This window comes from Chinchilla lanigera, unplaced genomic scaffold (assembly GCF_000276665.1).
Source record: "Chinchilla lanigera isolate Chin_1 unplaced genomic scaffold, ChiLan1.0 scaffold00001, whole genome shotgun sequence".
NCBI lineage: Eukaryota > Metazoa > Chordata > Mammalia > Rodentia > Chinchillidae > Chinchilla > Chinchilla lanigera.
This window is the reverse complement of record NW_004955402.1, coordinates 1,167,711-1,180,775: the sequence shown is the minus strand read 5'-3', so window position 1 is coordinate 1,180,775 and position 13,065 is coordinate 1,167,711. Positions and strand designations below refer to the sequence as shown.

The 13,065-nt window shown below is 57.2% G+C and overlaps 1 protein-coding gene across 1 annotated transcript in view; it reads right to left on the bottom strand.

The window, feature by feature from the left end:
• Positions 1–13,065, bottom strand: part of Mppe1 (metallophosphoesterase 1) — a gene marked incomplete at its 5' end in the record, with an annotated part of 14,700 nt that extends 1,635 nt beyond the window's left edge. Inside the window, 10 exon segments of the mRNA XM_005372582.2 lie at positions 828–950; positions 1,014–1,079; positions 1,169–1,277; positions 2,599–2,673; positions 3,563–3,666; positions 6,374–6,482; positions 7,804–8,170; positions 11,715–11,792; positions 12,166–12,314; positions 12,694–13,065. Coding sequence (XP_005372639.1) covers positions 828–950; positions 1,014–1,079; positions 1,169–1,277; positions 2,599–2,673; positions 3,563–3,666; positions 6,374–6,482; positions 7,804–8,072 — 855 coding nt within the window.

Here is a 13,065-nt window from a genome sequence, read left to right as displayed (position 1 = left end):
GAGTGCGGGAGAGGGCGGCAGCGTGGGGGGGCACGGGGCAGCGAGTGCGGGAGAGGGCAGGCAGCGTGGGGGGGGCACGGGGCAGCGAGTGCGGGAGAGGGCGACAGGGTGGGGACAGGCAGGGAACACAGGCGAGTGGCACTGGCTAGGTCATTCACTGAAATAAACCCTAATCATGCAAGACTGGCTAATTTTTTTCTTCAAAATCCTGTCTTACTAGAATCTATTCTTCCAATCTCAGATTTTGTTTATTTTTATAAACTTATTTTAAATAGAGTCCATGTGTATTTCAAATATGAACTAATATTTGATCTAAATATCAATTTCATTTTTATTACATATAAATGCTGAATATTATATATATACTAAATATGCATTTTCAAGAAAGCATGTTTTATTTAAGTCCCTAAAAATTGGACTCTAAATTACATTTATATTTCCAAATACATTTATGTTGATGGGAAGTATCTTCTTTTTCCCAGAACTGGGGATTGAACCCAGTCTACACACTGAACTACAGCCCATAATTAATCTTTATTTGGACGCACAGTCTCACTAAATTGTCCTGACTGGGCTCCCACTTGAGATCCTCCTGCCTCAGCCTTTCTGAGTGCTAGGATTTCAGGAGTGCAGCCCCATGCCCAGCTGGCGGGAATTTTTTCAATGCAAGGATGAGCAGAGAACATGACTAGCTTGAGATTAGGGAAAACATCTATTAAAGACGAGAACAAAGCCCCCTGGCCCCCACTGGAGACAGGACTGTGTGTGGCCTGAGCACCCTGCCCATCCCGTCCCGGCCCAGGGTGGCTGTGGAGTGGAGCCAGTACCTTCTGCGAGGCCTCCAGGGAAAGCGCATCGTATCTCTCTTTGAAGGGGATGCTCCTCTCCTCTGGCGGAGCCGCGTCGGGTCCAGAGCAGTTGGCGTCGCTGGCGCGGTACAGCGGGTAATGCTGCGGATGGTAGGGTCAGAGGCTGCGGGAGCCCCGGGTCCCCCCACGTCTCCACTCGCTCACCTGCAGCAGGATGGGGGCCGATGGGGGCAGCCGCCGCCCCGCTCCACACAGGCTGGCGCCCCGCACCTGCAGTCAGAGCCAACGTCACGTCACACCGGCTGGCACCTGAGGAGGGGCGGGCCAGGCTCTGCGGGCGAAGGGCACGGCACCCCCACCTCTCGGGAGCAGTTCAGCTGGCGCGAAATCTCCAGGAGCTCAGCCTCAGCCGCGGCGCAGATGTTACAGCCATCTCCCTCCATGGCCACGCTGTTGACCATCACGAAGCTGGGGGCGGGCGTCAAAGGACACGGGGGCCACGCGTGGGCTGCAGCCCAGAGCGGCTCCCTCAAGGCTCCCCTCGCTGCATGCATGCAAGACTGCATTTGAGGGCACCGTGCATTTCACACCTGCCCCGAGCTGGCACGGCCGAGCCGACCCTGGGCAAGTCTCCACTCCGAGCCTGGCTTCGATGTGGAGGACCAGGTACACCCCACCCACAGGCTCTGATAACCAGATGACACCACCCGGAGTGGCCAGGACTGGCCTGCTCCTACAGCCTCGCCCCACTCTATGGGGGGACTGGCAGGACCCGGGGAGCCGGGCGCCTGGCAGGGAGGAAGCGGGCTGGGCATCCCCAGCAGGGCCTCAAGGCTGGCTGTCCTCCAGACACCGGGGCCACTATCCACTCCGTAAGCTCTGCCCAGGGTGCCCGGCACATGGACCTGGCAGGAGACTGCGTGACCTTTACCGTTTAGAGGTCAGGAGCGAGGGACCCCGTTGGCCTGAGAGAGGAGCCTGTCAGAGGCCCCTCAAACACTGGGCCTTGGAATCACTCAAAAGGGCATTCAATCGCCACGGTGATGCCACCGGGACAGGAAGTCGCTGTCAGCCTGCTGGAGGCTCTCAGGCAGCAGGTGGAGGCGGGGCCCCCGACCTCGGTCCCAGTGCTTCTCGGAGAACGCCGACCCAGCAGCACAGTGAGCTGCTGTGCCCACGAGGACACCACAGGAAGACCCCTGGGACACCCTCCGCCTGAGCCCACAGCCAGGGAGGGGACCCACAGCCTGGTCTGCGGCTCAGGGCCAATGGCAAAGGGCAGGCAGAGGGCGCAGAGGCAGCCAGGGCACTGTAACCATGGGAACAGCCTTTGCAAAGTAAATCTGATCAAACAAAAAGATGCTTCCAGCTGGACACAGGCCCAGCTACTGGGAAGGCTGAGACAGGAGGATCACTTGAACCCGGTTTGAGGCCAGGCTATGCAGTGTAAATGAGACTCCATCTCAACAAAGCCAAAAGGAGGCCTTAGCAAAGTGGGCAGGGGAAACGCACAGCACCCGGGCCGTGGGGCAGGCTCTCGGGCGCAATCTCAGGCGCAGTCCAAATCTCTGGACTGGAGCCCGGCAGGGCCACAGACTAGAGGCTGTGGTTGCTAAGGGAACACACAGGGTGGTTTGGGGTTTCCCGCCCCGCTCCCACGGCCTGGGCGTGAGAGCACAGCACAGCAACACAGCAACCCTGCAAGGGAGCCGGCTCGGGGTGTGGCGCCGGTGGGCACCGGGACCCCACAGCCGGGCTCCATGCCTAGCAGAACACAGGCCGTACTCACTTCACTCCCTTCCGAGAAAACAGCCTCTCCGAGCCGAAGGCTTTCTCAAACCGCTTCACTTTGTAACTGGTCACCCTGCATTCAGAGGTCGAGAGAAACGTCCCTCAGACCCGGCCCTGTGGGTTCTGCAGCAGTGCCAGGGCCGTGGGCGTGACTCTTGGACCCACGTGTCGTGCAAGTTCACTAGTTCAGAGTGGCCCCAGCCCTGGATAGGAGGCTCACACCAGCCCCACAACCATCCAGGAGCCCTGGGGGATCCCCTAGCACCCCAGGGCCCCGGGTCTGCCCTCAGAAAGTGAGTGAAACAATGGGACCGAACCTGGAAGTGAGTGCACACCTACAGTCCCAGCGCTCTAGGAGGCGGAGGCAGGAGGATTGCAAGTTCAAGCCTAAACTAGTTACTCAGCAAGATCCTGTCTCAAGATAAAAATTAAAAAAGGGCTGGGGATGTGCAGAAGGCTCAGGCTCAACCTCCAGTGCCAATAATAACAATAACGAAGCAGCAGCGGCAGCAGTGCCCTAAGTGAAGGTAACCTAGGTGAGGGACTGCACATACGTGGAGTGGGCTGGCAGAGACAGACCTACAGCACAACAGCCGGCCCGCCTGTGGGCCGTGCAGTCCCTGGTCTCCCCACGGACCTCGAGCTGCGTGTTCCAGGCACACACACTGCTCGCCTGCCTGCACAGCGGATGCCTGCTGAGGGCGCAGCGCGATTCCAGCCCAGACCCTCACCCGCAAGAAGCACACACTCCAGAACTGTCCTCCTCCTCCACGGAGAGGTGGCCTCCTTCCCATGGAGGAACGGGCTTCCTGCTGGCACACAGCTCCGAGTGCGAGGGCCAGGGCCGGCCCACGAAGTACATGAATTAATCTGTAAAATGGGACTTCCCCTGAATCTTAGCAGGTTTAAAATGACAGCCAACCAGAGCTCCTGGGGCAGCAGCAGCAGCCAGACCCACTCACCAGTAGTGGAAGCCGATGTCATGGTTGCCGGCCACCACCTTCAGCTGCACGTGGGCTGGGTGTCTGAACATCTTCTGGAACCGACCCACGTCCTCCGCCCAGGCCTGAGAGGGAGAGGCCGCTGCTGAGAGCCAGAAAGCTGTCTCCCCTGTGCTCAACACACAATCCCAGCTGGACATGGTGGGCACACCCGTCAGCCCAGCACTCCAGGAGGCTGAGACAGGAGGGTCAAAAGTTCAAACCTAGCCTGGGTAATTTAGCAATCTATTGAGACCCTGCCTCAAAACAAAAAATCTAAAAAAGAGCTGGGGATAAAGCTCAGGGCAAAGATGGTACCCAGTACTGTGAAAGAAAAGAAAGGAGGTGAGAGGGGGAGGGAAAAAGAAAAAAATACCCTGCTGTGATGTGAGAAGTCCAAATCAGACGCTCATAAAGCTAAGGCGGAACTTCCAATTTTTAACCCTACATAGTGTTTTTCTCCAAGACTACCTCAACACTTAAAATTTAATACCTTAAATTGTTCAATTTGATGCCACATTTTAGTCAAATGGTATCCACCTCCTTTCTGTAACGTTTTTTAACTGGAAATCCCCCAAAGACTTATTATTTCAAGACCTCAAAACAGAGACCTGGGTCGAGGGTTGCTCTGGACCTGGACCTCTGACAAGAACAGTCTTAGGTTAGGAAACATCAGGCAAATTCTGCGCGAGTCACAACCAAGACAAGGGCGGCAACAGCCTCAGGCCGCTGCGGGCACCACTGAGGGAGAGGGGCAGCGTGGGGGAGAGGGCGCCAGCGTCCTGTGACCGCCCTCCGCCACTCTCCAAGCTACTTTGTGAGCTTCCAGGTCAGGGCAGTGTAGTTCTTATTCTTAGAAACCTCCAAGTTTCAACTGGAGCAAGACCTCAAGCTAGACAAAACATAACCCTCTCTTCTGAACAGTCACCACCTTTATTCTAGGCGCAGCCTAGGGAAATCTCTCCATAGGGTCCTTTAACAGTGACAAAGCCGGCACCTTAACAATTACCCCCTACTGTCAGAATAACAAAATCAGAATAGCCAGCTTAGAAAATCACAGGATGCTGCCCTCTGTTTAAAACAACACTGTGTAACTTGCAAACACAATCCAACCTCATCGTATGGCTGGCTGCTTTCTGCAGGTAGCATTCCGTGGTCTTGTATTTACTGAGACCCTGCGTTGTGGCCGTCACTGCGGTTCCCTAAGCAGTGGGTCCCTGTCACACCTGAACCAGGACTATCTGCACTGCCTCTGGGGCATCCTAGGAAACACCAACAGATTCCTTAAAATACTAGGTATTTTACCCAAATAAAATCCCCTCCAATAAACTCGGCAATAAGGACAAGTCTTCTCCCACCCACACCAAAGCTGAAATAAGCAGCATTCTGACAGCTGTGAGGAAGCAGTCTTCTCCCTGGTTTGGGAGGGGTCCCACCACTCCACCACCCAGGCCAGGGTCTCGAGCCCCACTCAAAGCCAAAGAGCCTCCCAGCAAGTCCACGGCTCCTCCTGCACCTCCACTCGGAAGGAAGAAAACCAGAGGGGAGCACGAGTGATGGAGCAGCAGTCCCCACAGCGGAGCTGCTGCTGGGAGTGAGGCAGGCGGTGCGTGCAGCCGTGGCAGAGCTTGCCCACCCACGGGAGACCTGGGTTCCATGCTCAACTCAGGAAAACCAGCAGTGCAAAGTTAAACTCCCCGGCATGTCCTGCAGTCCTGGCCACGGCTCATCCTGCACCATCTCGCCTGTCCTGCCCTTGCCAGCAGGCCCCGGGACTCCACATTCCCACCCAACCAGCTCTGCCCAACCCTACCTCCCGCAAGATCACACAGCCTCATTTAAAATGAGCATAGCACGTGCAAATCCTGAGACGCTTCAGATACACCATCCTTTGTAGTACCAGCATACTCTAAACCAAGCATGCACCGTGAGCCAATACAGGAGCTGTGGTCAGCAATACAGTGAAGATTTAAATTTTACAGCGTTGCCAGGCTCAGCGACACAGGCCTGTAATCCTAGCACTCAGGAGGCTGAGCCAGGAGGATTGCTGTGAGTTCAAGGCCAGCCTGGGCTACACAGTGAGTTCAAGCCAGTCTGAACAACGTAGTAAGACCTTGTCTCAAAAAACCAAAAATAAATAAATAAATTTTACAATATTTACTACAGCAAAAGACACAGTGCCGGGAATCACCCTCAAAATTCTCCCTCTCGCTCCACACATGCCTGCCCCATCATCCCTGCCACTTTCTGAAGCAGCGCTGGAGTCCCCCTTCCTGAGGGGCTTCAGTTGCACAGTCCTGCCTGCCTCGATGTCCTGAATCCATGCAAATGCTTTGACCGCGGAAAGCACAGAAGTTCCACGGTGCCGGATCTGGTGGGAGAGGACAGCACCAGGCTTTCCCGGGCCTGCCTTTCTGCTGGACGGCACACCGCAGCATTCACTGTATTTCTGATCACACCTCACAAACACACACACGAAAGAGGACTCCAGAGCTGCTGCAGAAAGCGGTGAGGATGGGCCAGGAACATAGCTCATCGGCACAAGCACCTGCCTGGCAAGAGCAAGGTCCTGCGCACAAGGTCCCGAGTTCAATTCCGGGTACAAAAAAAAGAAAGAAAGAAAGAAAGTGGCGAGGACAATGGGACCGGTGTGTCTGAAGCAGCAGGGGTCTTCTGTGCGGGACTCGGCAGTGTGTATTTCACTGTAACAGCTTCTTTCAGAATTTAAAAGCCACCTTCTGTTTGGGGCACCCTTGTAGCTTCCCAGTGAGGGCGCCTGGTGACAGGTCCTACCTGCGGTGAGCTCCACTTCCCCTCGTCAAAGATGTCACCCAGGATGAAGACGACCTCAGGCTGCAGCATCCACAGGGCCGTCTGGAAGGCTCGCTCCATCTGCCACTCCCTGGGCAATGGGAGGTCAGGCGTCAGGCTGGAGGCCACAGCGTCTCCAGCCTCTTGGGAGGCGGACTGCCTGGGCCTATCCTCTTCCTCTGTGACCCGCCCTGCCTTCCCACCCTCTGGTTCCATGCGGGGAACTGAGGCACTGAAGGAGAGCCCCACACCCTGCTAACGCTGAGGTCCAGAGTCCAGGCCACACAGCCCCCGAAGCCCAGGCTCCATCTTGACAGCCCAGGTGCAGGCTGAGAAGCTTACAGCATGTGCCATGCTTGGGAGACGACGGGCCAGGCCTCTGTTCCACACGTGTATGCACACACATGGGCACACAAGCACGCATATGCATGTGTGCCTGTGTGTGGTGCACTGGGCTGCACCCCCAGCCCAAGTTGCACTTCTTAAAGGGATAGAATCAGGGTAGACAGGGAGAGACAGTGAGCAGCGCACACTGTAATTCCAGCACTCAGGAGGCTGAGGCAGGCAGATCACAGTTCAAGGCCAGCTGTTACAAAGAGATCAGACCTAAGTAAAGGCCAACCTGTAAGACTTGCAGGAAGCCACAGAGCTGCTCTCCCTTGGCCTTCTCTGCCTGGCACCTTGGTAAAGCACACAGGGTCCTCTCCACCGCACATCTTTCCAGCCACAGACACCAAGTGCCCACCCCAGGGCCCCAAGGTCACAGCCTCTCACAAGAACACCGATGCCCAGAGGCAGGTGGTGCCACGGTGCAGAGAGGGGTTGGCACGGGGCCCCCAGCGCAAGGAGAGGGCCCCACCACCACTGCCACCGCTGCGATCCAGACGCCAGCCCTGTATCCACAGGGGAGGCCACCCCCACTGCCCCCCAGTGGGCAGGTAAGGAAACCGTGGTCTGCATACAAGCAAGGGTCAGCCTCAGACACACGGGGACAGGACGGACCGTGGGACGCAATGGAATGGAAATAAGCCGGTGGCAGAGACGGACAAGGTGGCTCTGCAAGGAGGGACCCGGAGTGGCCAGAGTCAGCAGGGAGGGGGTGGCAGGGGAGAGGCAGGGGGAGGGGAGGGGAGCGCTCGGGCGGGGCTCCTCCAGGGAGGAGGGGCCCTGGTGAGGAGAACCCTGCTTAGGGTGTGACACACAGCGGCACAGCGCAGGGGCCTGGGGGCAGTCACTGTCCAAAGTCACAGAGCTGACCAGCTGATGCCAGCTCTGACCCCAGGTCCCAAGCCCCGCATCCAAAGCACTCCGCACACAGCAGACTCCAGAAAAGCCAAGCGTTCCCAGCCCGTGAGGAAGATAACAGAGCATGACCCAGCCCCTCCCTCAGCCCAGGGCCCGGTGCTGCTCACCTCCGAAGCTTGTCCAGCCAGTGGCCTTGTACTTCTCCGAGCAGGTGTGTGTCAGCCAGGACCATGGCTCTCAGCACGGGTGCCTGCTCTCCGCCGCGGGCAGGGGCCGCCACCTCCGGCCAGCCACACCAGAAGATTACGAGGTAGTAGATTAAGAATTCGCAGAACAGCAGTGCAGCGAAGATGACTGCCATGAGCTTCCACAGCAGCAAACTCCTCTCCAGAAGGCGGAAGCCCTGCCTTCCCCACCCGCGCCAGGCAAGGCCCATGGCTCCTGTGTGCCCCAGGTGGCAGGGCCAAGTGTCCAGAGACCCAGAGGGAACTGAAGAAGCCGTGGAGGGTGGAGGCGGAGTCCAGGCTTAAAGGCCTGCAGCAAACAGCAAAGAACCAGTCCTGAGTCCTACTCACATCCCCAGAGAAGTCGGTCATCTTTCTTGTATTTTGCTTCGTGTATACCTCAGGACTCTTCCATTAGAGAACCCACACAGGGCTTCAGCTGTGTCTGGATTACCTCACTGCACACTACGGTCTCACGGAGCTGCGTCTTCCTACACAGGCTCGAGTGTACCCTCTGTGGCAGAGCCGTCTCCATAGTGTGTAAACAGCACATCAAAGGAGAGGCTAGGAAACGGGGAGGCAGAGCTTTTGCAAGAGGGAAGAGGACCGAGAGATGTGGGGGACAGAAGTGAAAGGACTTAAGATGCACTGTGTTCGAGCACCAGCTCCCCACGAGGAATGCGACCGCTGGGCAGGAGAAAAATGCACCCTAAAAATAAAAATGAATCATCGAGCACATTCTCATGCCCACACACCAGACTGCTCATGGGAAAGGTAACGACTCCCTTCACGCCTCTCTGCCTCGAGTGCGGGGACAGCCCTGCAGGGCTGCTCTTCCCACAACAGGAGGAAGTCTGCAGATGCTCTAGAATTCAATCACCAAGGGCCCCCCGAGACTCAGTGGGGGGCGTTGGCCAATATCACGTGCGCATAACCTGACTCCCAGAAAGACCCACCACCGCCTCTCCAAGACCTTAAACATCAACAGGTTCAGCTGGGCAAGGAGGTGCATGGCTACCATCCCAGCATTCCGGGAGGCTGAGGTAGGAGGTTGGTAAGCTCGAGCCCAGCCTGGCCAACTCAGCAATTTGGTGAGATCCTGTCTCAAAATAAATGAAAAAAGGGCTGAGAACGTAGGTCAGTGCAAAGACCCTGGGTTCCATCCCCAGGACCACAAAAAAAAATATCCACAGATTCCTGTGGCCTCTGGTGTGAACTCAGCACTTTTCTGCTCTGCTCTCCCACAAGGGAAGGGGTACTCGTGGGCACTGCGACTCGGGGACCCAACAATCATTACCCAAGGCCACTGGGGACCGGCCCAAACCCTGCCTGTGACCATCAATGCCAACAGACACTCGGGCAGAAGACAACGTGTGCAGTGGGACAGTGGCTCCTCTCTGGGCACCTCACAGGGGTGGACAGTCTTCCTGAGCCCCATGAGCTTTGCATCCTGCTTTGGGGTGCCCCAGAGGTGACAGGAGACACCCGTGAGGGTGATGCCTGTGTGTGGTACTGCCTCACCCTCACCAGCCCCTGAGGGCAAGAGGAGGCAGCAGACGGCCTGGTGCGTCCTCTGGCCTTGCTCTCCCTTTGTGGCTGGCAGGGATAGGCCCTCACCATGCTGAGCTCAGCCGTGCCCCATCCCTCGTGCTGTCACTTAGGGCGTAGCGCTGGAGCCTAAGTGTGGCGCCCTGACAGCGTCCCTGCAGCCCTCCAGCCTGCAGCTCGAGGCCCTTCTGGAAATTGCCCCGAGAGCCACAATGTCCTCGTCCCCACGCCCCCTTCAGTGTTCCCGCAGCAGCCCACAGGGGCCGAGAGGCCCAGGACACTTGGAGGAAGGGCACTGCTGAGAGTGGCAGCCTGGACAACCTCACCCACAGGCCTGCCCCAGCCGCCCACACCTCTGCCTGCGGGAACAGCGCCCACTACCCCAAAGCCAGCCTGGAGAGCACGCGGGCCCATGGGTGCCAGCAGTAACCACACGGGGCCCCAGTGCAGATCCACTTGGCTGGCGCAGGCGACTGAGAAAGCGGCTCCAAGGCACAGCGAGGGCACTTCTTAAAGCACCCAGGGCATTGGTCTTCATAAACCAAACTTAACAAAGCCAGGGACCCCACTTGCTTTCACAAGACCTGGACTCCCAAAAGCGAAGCCAGCCCGGCTTGCAACTCCCTAAGTGAGGAGCAGAGGGGACTCTGCCCCCCAGGTGGGGCGGGGACACCTCCGTCCCAGGGGAAATCCAGAGGCTGCTTCCAGGCTGCTCCTCCACCCACTCTGCCCCTTGCTCAGCAGCTGTGACTCAGAGCTGGAGAGGCCACCCTGCCCCGCCCAGTGGGGTCCAGTGTGAGGAACACTCAGCAAAGTCCAGGGCGCAGGGGGACCTTGCGGCTAGGCAGCCTGTGGGCGTGCCTGGCCTGATCCTAATTCCCCAGCTGGCCCCACATCCCCACAGAGATGATTCCCAAGCTGCCAGCAGGAGACCCAGGGTGACAAACCAAGAGGCTCTGGCCCCAAGCTCCCATGCTCCTCTGCACAAAGAAATAAAAACCATCCTGCAGAGCAGGGCCTGGAAGGCAGGACAGGGACAGAGGGAAGGAGAGAAGAGAGGAGGCAGCGAGACCCTGGCGGGGCAGCACCACCATCCGGACCTAAACGGGGGAGTCTGCTTCTAACACTAAACCCTCAAGAGTCGTTGGGCTCAAATATGGAACACCCCTCTTCCTCCTCTGCCCTAAGGTGGGGTGAGACTTCCCAGCACTGTCCCACACTGGGACAGACCCGTCCCGCCCCTGGAGTGAAAACGGAGGCCCCGAAGAGCTGACCGCAGAGGGAAACAGGAGGTCACTCCTACCCCAGTGCAGTAGAAAAACGGACCAGGCAGGCTCAGCGCCCCGCCCACTGAAGGACCGGACTGAGCCCCCTCCTTCCTGCAGCAACTGGAAAGACCGGCTGGGAGGCCTGGAGAGAGTGGGAGGGGCCCGGCTGCGGTCCACACCCAGCTGCAACCACGGCACCAGCAGGAAGAGGATCCAACCAGAGCTCCTGGGCTCACAGGCGCAGCACCACTGGCTGTGTCCTGCCAGGAGCACTGTGCCTGGTGAGTGCTTTCAGAAGTGCCTGGAAATGTGCCTCAGTCTGTCCTCCTAGCACTCTGGGAGGCCGAGGCAGGCAGATTTTGAGTTTGAGGCCAGCACAGGCAACTTAGTGAGATTGTGCCTCAAAGTAAAGCTCAAAACGGAGAAGAGCCGATGATGAAGCTCAGTGAGAAGCCCCTGGGTTTGGCCCCCAGGCACAGACATGGGGGAACCACGATTACTTAGACCAGTACTGTTTCCACTTCCCAAGAAGGAAGACCTGTCACCATCACTCAGATTAACACAGAACCCAACAGGGACCTCCGGCAGCCCCCACAGCACAGTGTGGACCAGCGTCTCCGACCCCCGCTGAGGAGGAGGCTGCAAACTAGACCTCTGGGCCCTGTGCACAGCTGAAACGCCGAGCCTGACCTGCGGTATCTTGATTTCTTCACATAGACACCTTCTTCCCAATAGCACAATAATAATAACAAAGTGAGAGCTCAGCTCGCTAACATCTGCAACCACATTTTCTTCAAAAATCTAGAACAAAGCCGGGAGTGGTGGCTCACTCCTGTAATCCCAGCACTCGGGAGACTGAGGCAGGAAGATCTCCATGAGTTCAAGGCCAGCCTGCACTACACAGCAAGACCCTGTCTCAAAAAAAAAAAAAAAAAAAATCTAGAAGACACTCATTATTGGTTTATGAGCTCAATTTGGTGATTTGTGACCAAAAGTTTTTTAAAATAAAGTAAACTAGTCAGGTGCAGTAGTTCATACCTGTAATCTCAGCTACTCTGAAGGCTGAGGCAGGAGGATCATAAGCAAGTTGGAAACCAGCTGGGCAACATACAGATCCTGTTTCAGAAAAGCAAAAGGTGTTGAGGCTGTAACTCATGGTAGAGGATACATAAACAGCAGACCATATCGGCTCCTAGGCCACAGTAAATTTCATGACAGTCCTATTTCCGTGCTCACGCGCGGTGTGTGCTGGTCACGAGGCCGATGCACTTCCCTGCAATCGCTGCCAGCATGCTGAGGACCAGAGCCCCACTTCCCCACTTGTGCCCACACCCAGCACCTGCTGACTCACGCTCGTACTTGGTTTCGTTTTCCCAAACATTTTGGAATTACACACACGTGTTCACTCTTTTGCTCTTACTGTTTTTAAACGCTTAAACCTAGAATCTTAGAAACAGGAAGGAAAGCTGTGGACGTGGCCCCTATTCACCTTGATAAAAAAGTCTGCTTCACGTTGGGCTGAGCAGCTTGGCAAACAGGCCCACAGGACACGTGTCCTCACCCATGCCCATGTGGAAATCCACAGAGGAGAAGCCAGGCTCGCTCGACGGCTGGAAAAGTCACGACCATTTCCCCTTTCTGAACAAACAGGGAAGTAAAGTAACTCCTCGGCTGTCCTTTGACCTGGGGTCCCAGGCAGCTGGGAAGCTCAGTTCCCCAGTGTTTCTTCCCAGCGACGCGGACCCAGGCAAGTCAGTCAAGCACAGGAAGAAACGCACACAAGCACACAAGCACACACACACGGAGTCCAGAAAGCTAACCTGCAGTGAGGACTTTCTTTTGCATCTAAATGCACTACTTTTTTAAGGGCGTGGGGGTTGAGGGCGGAGCCTCCGGCCGCAAGCACGAAGGCAGGTACTCCGCACGGCCCTTACACCACTTTTGCACCGAACATGCAGGAGGGGCAGGGAGGAGGAGCAGGAGGAGGCCAAGTCAGGAGAACCGGCGCGCGCCTCACCTTTAAAGCTCGCTACTGCACAGCGGGATCAGTGCAAACGCTCGAAGTTGGCATCTGCTCCCAAGATTCAGAGTGCATTTATCTGAAATAAAACAGAAAATATGTTTCGCTGCTGGGCCCTCTTTCATGTAGTGAACGCGCGGCAGGTAACCGGGCGCAGCAGAAAGCCGAGCGGAGGAGGGAAGCGGCCGCGGTGCCCTCGCTGGAGGAGGAGCAGGGCACGTCCGCGAGGAACGCGGGGCGGCAGGCGGAGGAACCCGCTCCGCTGCGGATGGGCACGCACGCTGGCACAGCACTGCGCCGCCAGGGCCCAGCGTCAACACCCGCAAACGGATACTCCTGCCCAGCCGCGCTTCCCCCCGGGCCTCCGGG